The 13,470-nt window shown below is 38.0% G+C and overlaps 1 protein-coding gene and 1 non-coding gene across 2 annotated transcripts; both read right to left on the minus strand.

Annotated features, from left to right (window-relative positions):
• Window positions 1–2,484: 2,484 nt before the first annotated feature.
• LOC113688730 (small nucleolar RNA R71) lies at window positions 2,485–2,591 on the minus strand. The gene has a single exon (XR_003448091.1). It is a non-coding gene; the product is annotated as a small nucleolar RNA R71 (small nucleolar RNA).
• Window positions 2,592–10,334: 7,743 nt separating this feature from the next.
• LOC113687907 (trans-resveratrol di-O-methyltransferase-like) lies at window positions 10,335–12,206 on the minus strand. Its single transcript, XM_027205437.2, has 2 exons — window positions 11,380–12,206; window positions 10,335–10,766 (listed from the first exon to the last, which is right to left on the minus strand). The coding sequence occupies exons 1-2, from the start codon at window positions 12,151–12,153 to the stop codon at window positions 10,452–10,454; spliced, it is 1,089 nt and encodes a 362-aa protein (XP_027061238.1). The 5' UTR covers window positions 12,154–12,206; the 3' UTR covers window positions 10,335–10,451.
• Between the last annotated feature and the right edge of the window lie 1,264 nt (window positions 12,207–13,470).

The following is a 13,470-nucleotide window of genomic DNA, read 5'->3' on the forward strand; positions in this document are numbered from 1 at the left end:
CTCACATCTCATCAAATAATATTTTCCACCTTTCGCTTTTGAAATACCAAATTTATGTCCCTTACAAAATCAAGTCGATAAAATTTGGTTGCAATTTAGATTTTTTATCACGTTTATCATGAATCCAGCTTGTGACAAATGCATGGCCATTTTTTAGGGACAAAAAGATTATATCCTGATAGGGTGCGATTTTATCATTTATTTTATTATTAATTTCCCCTATTACCTGATCCGATGTGGATTAATTATTAAAATCTACTCACTTTTAGTATTTTGCATCTATTTCAGGGAGTAGAACAAAAATGTGATAACAAGTGCCAATTTGACAGAAAAGGAGTCCAGATGATAGAGTTTGTCTCGAGGGCATTTTTGGAAAAGAAGATGTAACGCCCATTTTGGTAATTTTGCGGAAGAGGGCAGCGGACACAGGGCCTTGGACTCATGGGAGGTGCCGCCGCACAGAGCTTGGGCAGCAATTAGAATAAGAATGGCGCAGAGGAGAAAAAGCACTACCTTTAGCTCATTTAGCTTAGCTTTGGATTTTCTCCTTTAGCTGAATCTTCCTTTGACTTTTCTTCTTAGTTTTTGGGGAGATATTCTCCACGGATGGTAGGAGAAATTAGAGTTTTTCCTTTGACTTTTCCGCATGGTCCTTGAATAGTTTCTCTTTTCTTCGTATGGCAGACGCATTAAAACAATCGATTGCTTCTTGTAATTTGCTTTTCGCCTTGAATAGATCGAACTGAGTTTTCCCAATTTTTGTGACAATGGCCGCGACTCTTGTTCCAACTTCCTGTGGACTTAGTTCATCAAATATGAACTAGTTTCTTCACTCTAGTCAAGGAACAACGGAGGCTTTGGATCGTCTAAAATTGTGAGATCGATTTAATTTCATCTTTTTCTTTTATTTATTGGTATTCGCATATTTCTTGATTGTAGTGCTTATGATTATTTAATTAATTGATTGTCTTGGATCCAAATAATTAGTTGATTGTGTAATCTATTGTCAATTAGGGCATTAAATCCGTAATTGTTTAATTGCTCTAAAATAGTGACAACTGGCATGATTAGGTTTGTGTCAGGGGAATACGCGGGCTAATCTAAAATAACCCTGGTAGTGTGCTATTTGGTTAGAATAGGGCTCATCTAATACATAAGGTAATTGGGGAATTAAATCTTACGGACGTACCTAAGATTATTTCCTAATTAGAGCAGTGATTAACGGACGTACCTTAATCACCGACCCAGTACGGAGGGGTTGACTGCCATCACTTGTTTGGTAGTTATAACCTATTTATTGATAAATAATTGAAATTGCCTTTGCTTCGATGATCAATTAGGTGAACCATTGCTGAAGTTATTTCTTGGCTAGATCTTTAATTAATATTACCTTGATTTTAGTGAATTTCCATTTGACTTTTAGTTGCTTACTTTATTTTATCTTTAATTGTTTCCTTGTTTTAATTGATTTAGGCCTTTAATTATTGTTACTCTAAGTTCAGCGAATTGTTGTTTAATTTCTAGTTAGTTATTTATTTTTACTTTCTTATTTGAATTTATTTGATCGCCGTCGTTCCTACAAAATCACCCCCCTGTGTTACTGTGGACTTCTTAAGAGACAAATATCCCCAATCCCTGAGGATACGACCCTATTTGCCCTGTCTATAAAATTCATAATTATTTGTGAAAAAAAGCCATCCCATTCGGATATATCGGATCAAGCGATGGCACACCTAGAGTCCCTGCTCCAGTACTTGGAATCGGGCTTTGGCTACTTTAACTGGCAACTAGGCTTAATTTTATTATTGCACAGGCTGACAACCTGTCAATTTTTGGCGCCGTTGCCGGGGATTGGCGTTATTAATTGTTTCTTTTTAAGTTCATTTTTGCTCTAATTTTTTGGTATTTTTCTAGTGTATGACTCGGTCTTCTCGTACAGGTGACTTGATTTTTGACCCTGAAGTAGAAAAGACTGCGCGTAGAACGAGAAAGGAAACCAGACAGCTCAGAGAGGAGCAAGCCAGTGTAGCATCTCAAGGACTTGATCCAGAAGTTGAGTCAACGGACTTGCGTGGTGATAACTCAAGTGATTCGGATCGAGAAGAAATTACCATGGCTAATGCCCGAACATTAAGGGAGTTGGCTACTCCTAATTTAAATCAGCAGCCTTTGTGTATTACTTTTCCGAGTTTGAGTGATAACACTCCATTTGAATTAAAATCTGGTCTAATTCATCTTTTACCTTCTTTTCATGGTTTACCAGGTGAGGAGCCGTATAAGCATCTGCAGGAGTTTGATGTCGTGTGCAATAGTATGAAGCCCCCGGGAATCATAGAAGAGCAGATAAAAATGAGGGCATTCCCCTTCTCCCTGAAGGATTCAGCAAAAGACTAGTTGTACTACCTACCACCAGGTAGTATCACCACGTGGGATCAGTTGAAGAAAAAAATTTTAGATAAATATTTCCCTGCATCCAGAGCTGCGAGATTAAGGAAAGAAATTTGCGGTATCAAGCAGCATCCAGGGGAGTCGCTTTATGAGTACTGGGAGCGATTCAAGAAGTTGTGCATTAAGTGCCCCCAACACCAAATAAGTGAGCAGTTACTTATACGATATTTTTACGATGGGTTACTTTTCAGAGACAGGAGTATCATTGATGTTGTAAGTAGAGGGGCACTGGTGAACAAGACCCCTCGAGCAGCGTGGGAGCTAATTGAAGGAATGGTGGAGAATTCGCAGCAATTTGGTACGAGGGAGGATGTCCCGATACGCAAGGTGAATGAGGTAAAGACATCCTCTATCCAGCAGCAGTTGACGGAGTTGACCTCGTTTGTTAGGCAACTGGCTGTAGGAAACGCATCTCAGGCCAAGGTGTGTGGGGTTTGCACTGGTATGGGTCATTCAACAGACATGTGCCCAATGATCCAAGAAGAAAGTGTGGAGCAAGTGAACATGGCTGGTCACGCGCCCGCGCCAAGAAATCAATATGACCTATATTCGAACACCTACAATCCTGGTTGGACGGACCATCCCAACTTCAGTTATGGAGGAAATAGGCAGTCCAATTTTATGCCAAGTAGACAACAAGAGTACCAGCAGCAGTATCAATTTCGACCACCACCACATCCACCGAGCGCCAGTTCATCTTTGGAAGATATGATGAAACAATTGATAGCTAGTACTGCACAACACCAGCAAAAGACAGATTCCGAACTACGGAACATAAGAAGTCAGATGGGTCAGATACAAGCGATGCAGAATCAGATAAATCAGATGGCAATATCAATCAACCGTCTGGAGTCTCAAGTAAATGGAAGATTGCCATCCCAACCTGAACTGAACCTGAAGAACGTAAGTGCAATGACTTTAAGGAGCGGGAAGGAAATTCAGGGGCCCGAACTCGTGACTCCAAAGGATAAGGACGAAGAGAAGATTGAGAAAGAACTTCAGGCAGAGAATACAAGCACAAAAAATCCAGTGGTACTCCCTTACCCGATCATAGACGTTAAAACTAATCCCCCTCCATTTTCTTGCAGGTTGGAGAAACTGAAGAAGCAGGACAAGGAGAAAGAGATCCTGGAGGTGTTCCACAAGGTAGAGATCAATATTCCCTTATTAGATGCTATTAAACAAGTGCCGAAGTATGCAAAATTTTTGAGGGATCTATGTGTCAACCGAAAGCGGCTGAGGGGAGACGAAAGAATCATTGTTGGGGAGAATGTGTCAGCAGTTCTCCAAAGGAAGCTTCCATCAAAGTGCAGGGATCCAGGTAGGTTTACTGTCACATGTAGGATAGGTAACACTTTAATTAGGAATACCCTGCTGGACTTAGGAGCGTCGATCAACGTAATGCCTAAATCTATGTATGCTTCTCTGAATCTCGGTCCATTAAAAGAAACCGAGATAATAATTCAATTAGCTGACCGAACAAATGCATACCCTGATGGGTTGGTCGAGAATGTGCTGGTAAAAGTTAATGAATTGATATTCTCGGCTGACTTTTATGTACTTGACATGGATGATGATCATTCCCCTGACCCCTCACCTTTGCTACTAGGTAGACCCTTTTTGAGCACAGCACAGACAAAAATTGACGTTAATAAGGGTACATTGTCCATGAAATTTGATGGAGAACCAGTCCACTTTAATATTTTTGATACAATGGAACATCCTGTTAACTCTCACCCTGTGTTTGCTATTCATGCTATTAATCTCTCTGTGCAAGAATTTTCTGAGTTTGCTTGTAGGGACAAATTCAAATTTACTGAGAACAAGTATAAGGGGATGAAAACACTGTATGAGGTGAAAAGGAGTAGAAAATTAAGAAAGAAGGCTGCACTCAAAGGCTATTTGGATCCTGGAGGAGGACCACCAATTTCCAGGAAAATTGAGTTACACCCAGATTGAAGAGTGGTGTTCAATGTCTAGCCAAAGACATTAAAGAAAGGCGCTCATTGGGAGGCAACCCAATTGTTTCTTTTAATTGTTTGTTTGAATTCGTGTGATAGTTTAAATATGTTTTTCTTGAATTTGACTGATTTCGGGTTTCAATTTTCGTTTTTGATGATTTGTACGTGTCCTGTTGTCATGACGCGCCCGCGTCATGACGTCTGGAGAGCTCATGGTCAGAATCGTCAGAAGGGGTTCTTGCCCTCTTGACGTGCCCGCGTCAAGTAACCTGGAAAGTTCTAGATTCCATGCCTTCATGACTTGCCCGCGTCACGTTCGCGGGAAAAGTAAGTATTCTAAACTCGAGAATAGCTTTCAATTTCCTGTTAATCCCTAATTTTGAATTTCGAAAATAAGTTTTGTTATTACTAAAAAAAAAAATTAAATAAATAAAAATTAGAAAAAAAATTTAGAAAATTTTTTTTTCTTTCCCTTTAGTTATAACCTTTGTTTCCAAAATTAAAATTTCAAAAAAAAAAACTACTTCTTTTCCTTTTTTTCCTTTTCTTCTTTTCTTTCTTTCTTTTCTTTTTCCTTCTTTTTTCTTCTTTTCTTTTCTTTCCTTTCTTTTTTTTTTTCTTTCTTTCTTCTTCTTCTTTCTTTCTTCTTTCTTCTTCCCGCTGCCCCTGTTCGCCCTTTCTTTCTTTTGTTCCACACGCCGCCGTACTTCAAGTCCACCATCTCCCTCGCGCACACCGCCAACCCATTGCGCGCCGCCGAAAGCTGCCTCCCGATCTTCCTCTCGCCTCCGCGCGGGCAGCTTCTCTCCACTGCTGTCCGCCGATCTCTCTCTCTCTCTCAGCCCATGCCACTCGCGAAGCCGCGGCTCTCCAAACGCCGCCGCTTTTCACCTGTGCGTCGCAAGCTACTGAGTCCCTTGCCGCACCTTCGCTCCATGTAGTCATCGAGGTGGAGGTATTCGTCTAACTCCTGTTCTTTAACATGTCCAACAGCCCGTGTTGGTAATTTTTCAATTTCAAGTGCATAGGGCAATTTTGGAGTCATTTGGGATTTATTTTGTCGCTTCAGTTATTGCGTAAATTGAAGTGAATTGTTGGACTACTATGGGCATCCACTGAGCGCTGTTTCACTTGGGTTTTTGTTGAAATTTTTGCTAATTCGGTTGGCTAGTTGAGATTTTTCATTTACTAGAGTTTACCCCCAGAGGTACTGGTGGGAATATTTTAAATTGAATCTGTTACCTCTAATTGGTTGGCTGAGTTCTTATTGACAAATTTCTAAGCTGTCGTAGTTGCATTTGCTGGTTTTGACTTATGACATTTCCTGGCCAACTGGAGCCATCTGTTGAGATTTTGGGTAGGCCTACATACTGCAATTGTCTATTGATATTTGGGTGATTTGGTTCTGCTACTGCCTGTTGATTTGGAAAACCTGGTTGCTTGATTTACTTGTTGAGATTAGTAGTTTTCAGTTGAGTTGTTGGGGCACTCTAGCTGTTGGTTTCTATTATTGATTTGGAGGGGCATTGTCAGTGATTTGGGTTGCATGTTTGCATTGTTTCTTACCTGTGTGTGCATCAGTGGCACTGGTTGGGATATTTTGACTAGCATTTGTTATTTCTATTTGGTTGGCTGCCTGATTGGGAACTAAGTGCTTGTCATTGTGTGGCTATTATCAAATTTCTAAACTGCTTTTGCTGGAATTGCCGATTTTGAGTTGAGAAATTAACTGTCCAATTGGGGACATTTATTGAGATTTTGGGATGGGCAAGTTTTGTCAGCTTTTATGCAGAAATTTGGCGGCATTTATGCAGGACACCGGAATTCCTCCTTAATTTCCGCCTAACCCTCCACTGTTTTGAATACTCCAGGGAAGTACCGTTGCCCTTCTCCTTCCTTTTGCTGTTAGTTTATCACATTGAGGGCAATGTGTGATTTAGGTGTGGGGGGAGCAAATGGGGGGTGCTAGCGTTTCTAGTTTTTAGGTGTTTTTCTTTTATTTATTTTTTTTTCTCATATTTTTTTTTCTTCTTTCTTTCTTTTTAGTTTGTTATTTGGCCATCTTTCGTGCATTTCCTTTCTTTCTTTTTAGTGATTAGTTCACATGTGCATGCCAAGGTTTGATGTTGAATTGTTGCCCCTATTTCTACTTTTGCCTAGTTTTAATAATAAAAATGTATCGAGTTAATGTGGTTGAATCCAAGAGCATTCCTTTGGTGAATATCAGTGATTATGTAGCTCTTCTAATTTTTTGTTAACTTCTCTAGGCATAGGGAATGATTGTTGGCATTTTCATGTGAGTTGGTCCAATGATTAACTTTAGTTCTCCATATTGGAAAATGAGGCTAGCGGCTGCAGATTTTCTTTTGATTTCTGTGCTATTTTGAATTCTTTTTGTGTTATTTCGCTGTGAATAAGAGTTGACTGTACTCCGCCAGTATTTACTACCGAGTAACTGGGGATCTTCACCAAAAGTGTAGATATTCGCATCAAAAAGTAGTAATTGCTATGAGTACATGGTCACGTAGCGATAGGGGCTGAGTAACCGGGCTCTTTCATCTAACAAATGTTAGAGTTCGCGTCAAAAGGCTCCAATGGCTAGCGACTAAGTCTTTTATTACTCCAAAAAAAAAACAAAAAAAAAAAGAAGAAAAGTAGAAAATGTGATAAAAAAAAAGAGTGAAGGTTGTGTTAGTGAATAATAAAAGTCAGCCTGCCAATTTATGGATTTAATGTTGAGATTTTGGTTAATAGTTGGACCATTTGCTGATAAATGTTTTGCGTCATTCCTTCTTCTTAGATTAGTTAACATGAAATTAGAGGAGCTTGTGGTTTAGAAGCTAACCAGAGTGATGTTTCTTGGATCTTGATCACTGAGACTCGATCTATGTTTTTCTTGGTGTCTTGGCAATATGGTAGATAGGGCAATAGTCTTTGTCAAACATTGGGTTTGTTTGCTGTTATTATGCTTGAGGACAAGCATGGTTTAGGTGTGGGGGGAATTGATAGGGTGCGATTTTATCATTTATTTTATTATTAATTTCCCCTATTACCTGACCCGATGTGGATTAATTGTTAAAATCTACTCACTTTTAGTATTTTGCATCTATTTCAGGGAGTTGAACGAAAATGTGATAACAAGTGCCAATTTGACAGAAAAGGAATCCAGATGATAGAGCTTGTCCCGGGGGCATTTTTGGAAAAGAAGATGTTACGCCCATTTTGGTAATTTTGCGAAAGAGGGCAGCGGACACAGGGCCTTGGATTCATGGGAGGTGCCGCCGCACAGAGCTTGGGCAGCAATTAGAATAAGAATGGCGCAGAGGAGAAAAAGCACTACCTTTAGCTCCTTTAGCTTAGCTTTGGATTTTCTCCTTTAGCTGAATCTTCCTTTGACTTTTCTTCTTAGTTTTTGGGGAGATATTCTCCACGGATGGTAGGAGAAATTAGAGTTTTTCCTTTGACTTTTCCGCATAGTCCTTGAATAGTTTCTCTTTTCTTCGTATGGCAGACGCATTAAAACAATCCATTGCTTCTTGTAATTTGCTTTTCGCCTTGAATAGATCGAAATGAGTTTTCCCAATTTTTGTGACAATGGCCGCGACTCTTGTTCCAACTTCCTGTGGACTTAGTTGATCAAATATGAACTAGTTTCTTCACTCTAGTCAAGGAACAACGGAGGCTTTGGGTCGTCTAAAATTGTGAGATCGATTTAATTTTATCTTTTTCTTTTATTTATTGGTATTCGCATATTTCTTGATTGTAGTGCTTATGATTATTTAATTAATTGATTGTCTTGGATCCAGATAATTAGTTGATTGGGTAATCTATTGTCAATTAGGGCATTAAATCCGTAATTGTTTAATTGCTCTAAAATAGTGACAACTGGCATGATTAGGTTTGTGTCAGGGGAATACGCGGGCTAATCTAAAATAACCCTGGTAGTGCGTTATTTGGTTAGAATAGGGCTCCTCTAATACGTAAGGCAATTGAGAAATTAAATCTTACGGGCGTATCTAGGATTATTTCCTAATTAGAGCAGTGATTAACGGGCGTACCTTAATCACCGACCTAGTAAGGAGGGGTTGACTGCCATCGCTTGTTTGGTAGTTATAACCTATTTATTGATAAATAATTGGAATTGTCTTTGCTTCGATGATCAATTAGGTGAACCATTGCTGAAGTTATTTCTTGGCTAGATCTTTAATTAATATTACCTTGATTTTAGTGAATTGCCATTTGACTTTTAGTTGCCTACTTTATTTTATCTTTAATTGTTTCCTTGTTTTAATTGATTTAGGCCTTTAATTATTGTTACTCTAAGTTCAGCGAATTGTTGTTCAATTTCTAGTTAGTTATTTATTTTTACTTTCTTATTTGAATTTATTTGATCGTCGTCGTTCCTACAAAATCACCCCCCCTGTGTTACTGTGGACTTCTTAAGAGACAAATATCCCTAATCCCTGAGGATACGACCCTATTTGCCATGTCTATAAAATTCATAATTATTTGTGAAAAAAGCCATCCCATTCGGGTATATCGGATCAAGCAAACTCTTCGGGAACATGGTGAATCAAGTAACCCATTGCACACCTAGAGTCCCTACTCTTGTACTTGGAATCGGGCTTTGGCTACTTTAACTGGCAACTGGGCTTAATTTTATTATTGCACAGGCTGACAACCTGTCATATCCCATTTATAATTAAATAAATGATCGAATCCATATTCATTTTTGTCCTTTAAAATAGAATTTGATCTAAATCATATTTATTTTTCTCCTAAAAAAATGAGATTTGATCTAATCTATATTCACTTTTGCCATTGAAAAAATGGAATCTAACCTTTTTGTATATAAAAAATAACTGAATGTCAATTACATGGTGATTTCAGACTAAAAAGTGGTCAAAAACTTGGGTTGGCATCAAATTTTATTCATTTGAATCTATGAAGGAGGAAAATTTAACATTTTAAAAGTGAGTAGCAAAAAAATTCATTTAACAAATGTAAAGGGCATTTTGAACGATTTCTCCTTTTTTTTTCTATATAATGTCCAAATAATAGGAATCCAAATGAATCTCTCACGTTGCTAGACGCATCAAGAACGAGGCTGGCTTGATTACAAGTTTGTCCGTCAAACGCATTAACTGTTCTAGTGTTTAACCACTTATTTTGTTACTTCTTCAGCTTTCAAACACACACTAAACTACCGGTCCTCAAAACCACTGTTTTCATTCAGTCCAAAATTCCAGGTGGGGCTTAATGCTTTCTCCTCAATCCTTTTCACATAATTCAGCTTCATTGGTCAGGACAAATCCCAAGTGCATGGATATTATTCCAAGTTCATAATTTTTTGTAGAGTAGAAGTAGTGATATTCCCAGCAGCAAAGCTAGAATATTTGCCTTGGAAAGCAAATCTCTAAACCAATTGCTAGACACATCAAGAGAGATGCTGACTTGTATACTCTCAGGTCACCGACATTCGTCACCGACATTGCTCAGGTCTGTTTCTACTTCAGGATAAGAAATTCATTTTTTCTCCACCTCAAGTTATTTAGCTGTTTAGCTCTTCTGTACTTCTGGGTCACTGAAAACATTGATGATTAATGCAAGAATCCTGATTGCAGAATTAATGGTCATTTCTGTGCAGTAAATTCTATTAGCGTAGAATATCTTGTGAGCTGATGGTAAAAGAATTCTTTCCACTTAAACCTTTTATTTTCCGAGATTGCTTAAAATAATCTCCTTTCCTGTCATAAGTTGTCAGCAACATATTTGTGGAAAATAAAAGCAGCCCAGATGTTGTATGAAGAACTGATGCATGATATTTGAAAATAAATGTGTTTTGCAGTTTAGGTTGATAATTCTGTACCATCAGATCATTTGAAGATTAAAAGAGTTATACTTCCTTCTCTATTAATCGACATATTTTGGTAATACAAATCATAGCATCAATACATATGTTCCATGTTTAAGGAAACTTATTTTGAAGGCCTTGAACGTAGATCCATCACTCTTTAGCACAAACAAAGTGCAAGAAACTTATTAATAATAATAAACCTCAATGATCGATCTCAAGCCCAGTACTGGAGTTATCTTATAGCCATTGAAGCCCGCCTCAAGGAAAAGCTTTTCCCAGTCTTTCTCATTTCTTTCTCTTCCTTTGGCATGAACCATCATCAGCATATCGAAGAACAATTGGGTTTCAATAGCCTCTGCATCATCATCTCCATTTTGCTGGCTTTTCAGCAGCATGTCAATAATGATCACCTTGCCTCCCTTTTCCTTGCTAGGAATTGCTTCTTTACATTTCCTGAGTATTTGTACACATTCCTCATCGCTCCAATCATGCAATATCCACTGCCATTAGCATCATAAAGCATTGAAGAATTTGTCAGAAAACTCATATATCCCATGTAAAATTTGTTGACTAAAATGATTAAAAGAAAATGATAGATAGTGTGGGAGAAGTTAGAAAATGATAGATAGTGTGGGAGAAGTTAAAAGGCAAGACTATCGTTATTTTTATCAATCAAAAACATAAAAGTATCACCAAGTTTAGTGAATGAAGAGTAATAAGGTGATATAATGTTTGATCACATACGCAAGGGGCAAAGATGAATCGCTCCATTGTATAAAATTTCATTTTTGAACGTGGAAACCATACCTTGACTATTCCGGAGGACATGAAACACAATTTGTTCTATTAATCATAAGATACGACTAGCAGTACTAGATCCTATCTTAAGAAATTAAAAACAATAGAAGGGTATTGAAATTGTATTTGTTAAAACATGTTTATCCTTTTCTTCATGGTGCAGTTTCCAAATTAAGCATGTGCCCAAAGCATACTTTCTTGTTTACTTGAAGTTGACACTTGTCTCTTTAACAGGTGAAGTTTAATAGTGGAAACTGAAGCAAAGTACACAAAGTTAGTTATTAAACCAATAAACTATTTCTGATTGATTTATACCTTCAATAAAACAGCATCTGCTGGAGGAATGGCTTCAAACATGTCACCTCCCACATAGGCCAAGTTCTTACTACTTTCCCAGCCATCAACGACATGAGGAAGATCAAGCACAGAGCATTCCAGATGAGGAAAAGCATCAGCAATAGCCTTAGCCACAGTTCCAGTTCCACCCCCAACATCAATCAACGAATTCAGCCCCATAAAAACATCCTTACAATTCTTGATAACCATGGTACTAACCAACCGGGCATCACTAGCCATGCCTTCATTGAAAAACTGGTTTAGCTGCGGTTGGCGACCTGCAAGCTCCCAAAGTGATGTCCCATGACAGGAATGAAATGGGGTTTCTTCATTGTTTTGAAACCAGTGGCTAAAATGGTGCCATGGATCAGTGAAGATTGGATCAAGCATGGCAAGTACAAACGATGTCAAGCTAAAAGGGTCATTTGCTAGTAGAAGTTTCGAAGCAGGAGTGAGTGCATACCCCTCTTGGCCTTCATTATCGGGAATCTTTGCTTTGATGAAGAATCCCGAGTGGATTAAAATCCGCATAAGACGACAAACAAAAGGGGCTTTAGCATTGTTGATGGGAAGAGCATCGATCAATTGAGCAAGGGCCATTGGCTGGCCATGCTTGTGAATAATGTCTGGAATGCCTAATTGAATTGCACATTTGAGGGACATGGAATTTATGAAGTTGAATATATGGTTCCATATGTGAGCTTGAGCTTGGAAAAGCTCACCAGTATGATCACCATTTCTAGCCAAATCCATTTTTTTTTTTTTTTTGAGATTCTAGGATTGTTTCTTTTTGGTCGTGTGAATTGCTAGTAGATCTAGCTAGCAATTTATAGGCAGGGTATGGGATTCATATGAACCATGTTGCAATAATTTTTTCTATCATACTGACAACGACGGAATAAGAATCAGCCTCGACGACCAATAGCTTGCGGGCAGCCAAGCTAATTGTTTTCCAGTTTCCTTTTCTTTAACTACCAAAGCACATGCTAGTATTTAATTAGCAACTCCCATCCCCTAATTTGTACAATCAGGATCAGGCCTCATAAGTTGAGTTTTGCCGAATTCAAATCGATTTCTGTAATTCTTTTTTACATTTAACATAAATTTGTGTTGTTTTGATGTGATCATGAATATTATACCAACTTACTCGTATAATTTAACAAATTTAAATTCACGTCTAAATTGTACAAATTTATATATAAAATTATAAAATTTATATCAATCAGTTTGTTCTAGATAGAACTCAACTTGTAAGGCTTCATTTTCATGCGGCTACAAAGTGTATCTAAACTTACTCAAAATTAGGGGCAAAATATAACAAGCAAGTGTACACTTTCTTCGTGTCTACATCCTCTGTATCCATATGTGTACTCTTTTACTTCTACCAGGATCCTGGGCACAAAGAAGAGGTACTTCTGTAAACTGATTGTGAATATGGCATTTGAGCATTATATTAATCTATCAGGTGTTTACAAGTGCACGTGTTGATACCGAACAATTTCTGCAACATACAATTTTTGGTGTGAACCATTCATCAATTTCATATCCAGTAAAAGAACCCGTTAGATAGTAGATATTGACCAAAAAAAAAAAATCAATGTCAATCTTAGTACAGCCAAATGACAGATTGTTGGGATTAGATGATGGAAGACCAAGCGTCAAGAGCTACCATTTTATATGATGTTCGATCGGATTACCTAAGCAGTAAATCTCTGACATTTTGATAGAAAGTTCATAAATTACAAGATTTGGTTCTTTATGTCGAGGCATATTAGATGGTTACAAAACCACACAATGCACAAGGCTGATGGGGCTTCTTGATTTGGTAGGTAAAACTGTGGCAATGGTTGATTCACACTGTGCAGAGTTGGCAAGATGGCATGGAAGTGCACAAAAACTTACATTGATATGTCATTCTTAAGAAAATTTAGATTTCACAGGAGTCTGATCTATCGCAATGGTTAAGAATCTTTCTTCTTCTTTTTTTCCTTCGTTTTATGATAGATTTACAACTCTGTTGAATTTGAAATTAATACTAGCTATTGTTAATCAATACCAAATACTAGAATT

The sequence above is a fragment of the Coffea arabica genome, chromosome 5e, assembly GCF_036785885.1.
Source record: "Coffea arabica cultivar ET-39 chromosome 5e, Coffea Arabica ET-39 HiFi, whole genome shotgun sequence".
Classification (NCBI taxonomy): Eukaryota; Viridiplantae; Streptophyta; class Magnoliopsida; order Gentianales; family Rubiaceae; genus Coffea; species Coffea arabica.

Coding starts and splice junctions, on each gene's coding strand:
- LOC113687907 (XM_027205437.2), bottom strand. CDS start 12,153: ATGGATTTGGCTAGAAATGGTGATCATACTGGTGAGCTTTTCCAAGCT. Junction 10,767..11,379: donor CAGATGCTGTTTTATTGAAG/GTATAAATCAAT, acceptor TGCTAATGGCAG/TGGATATTGCATGATTGGAG.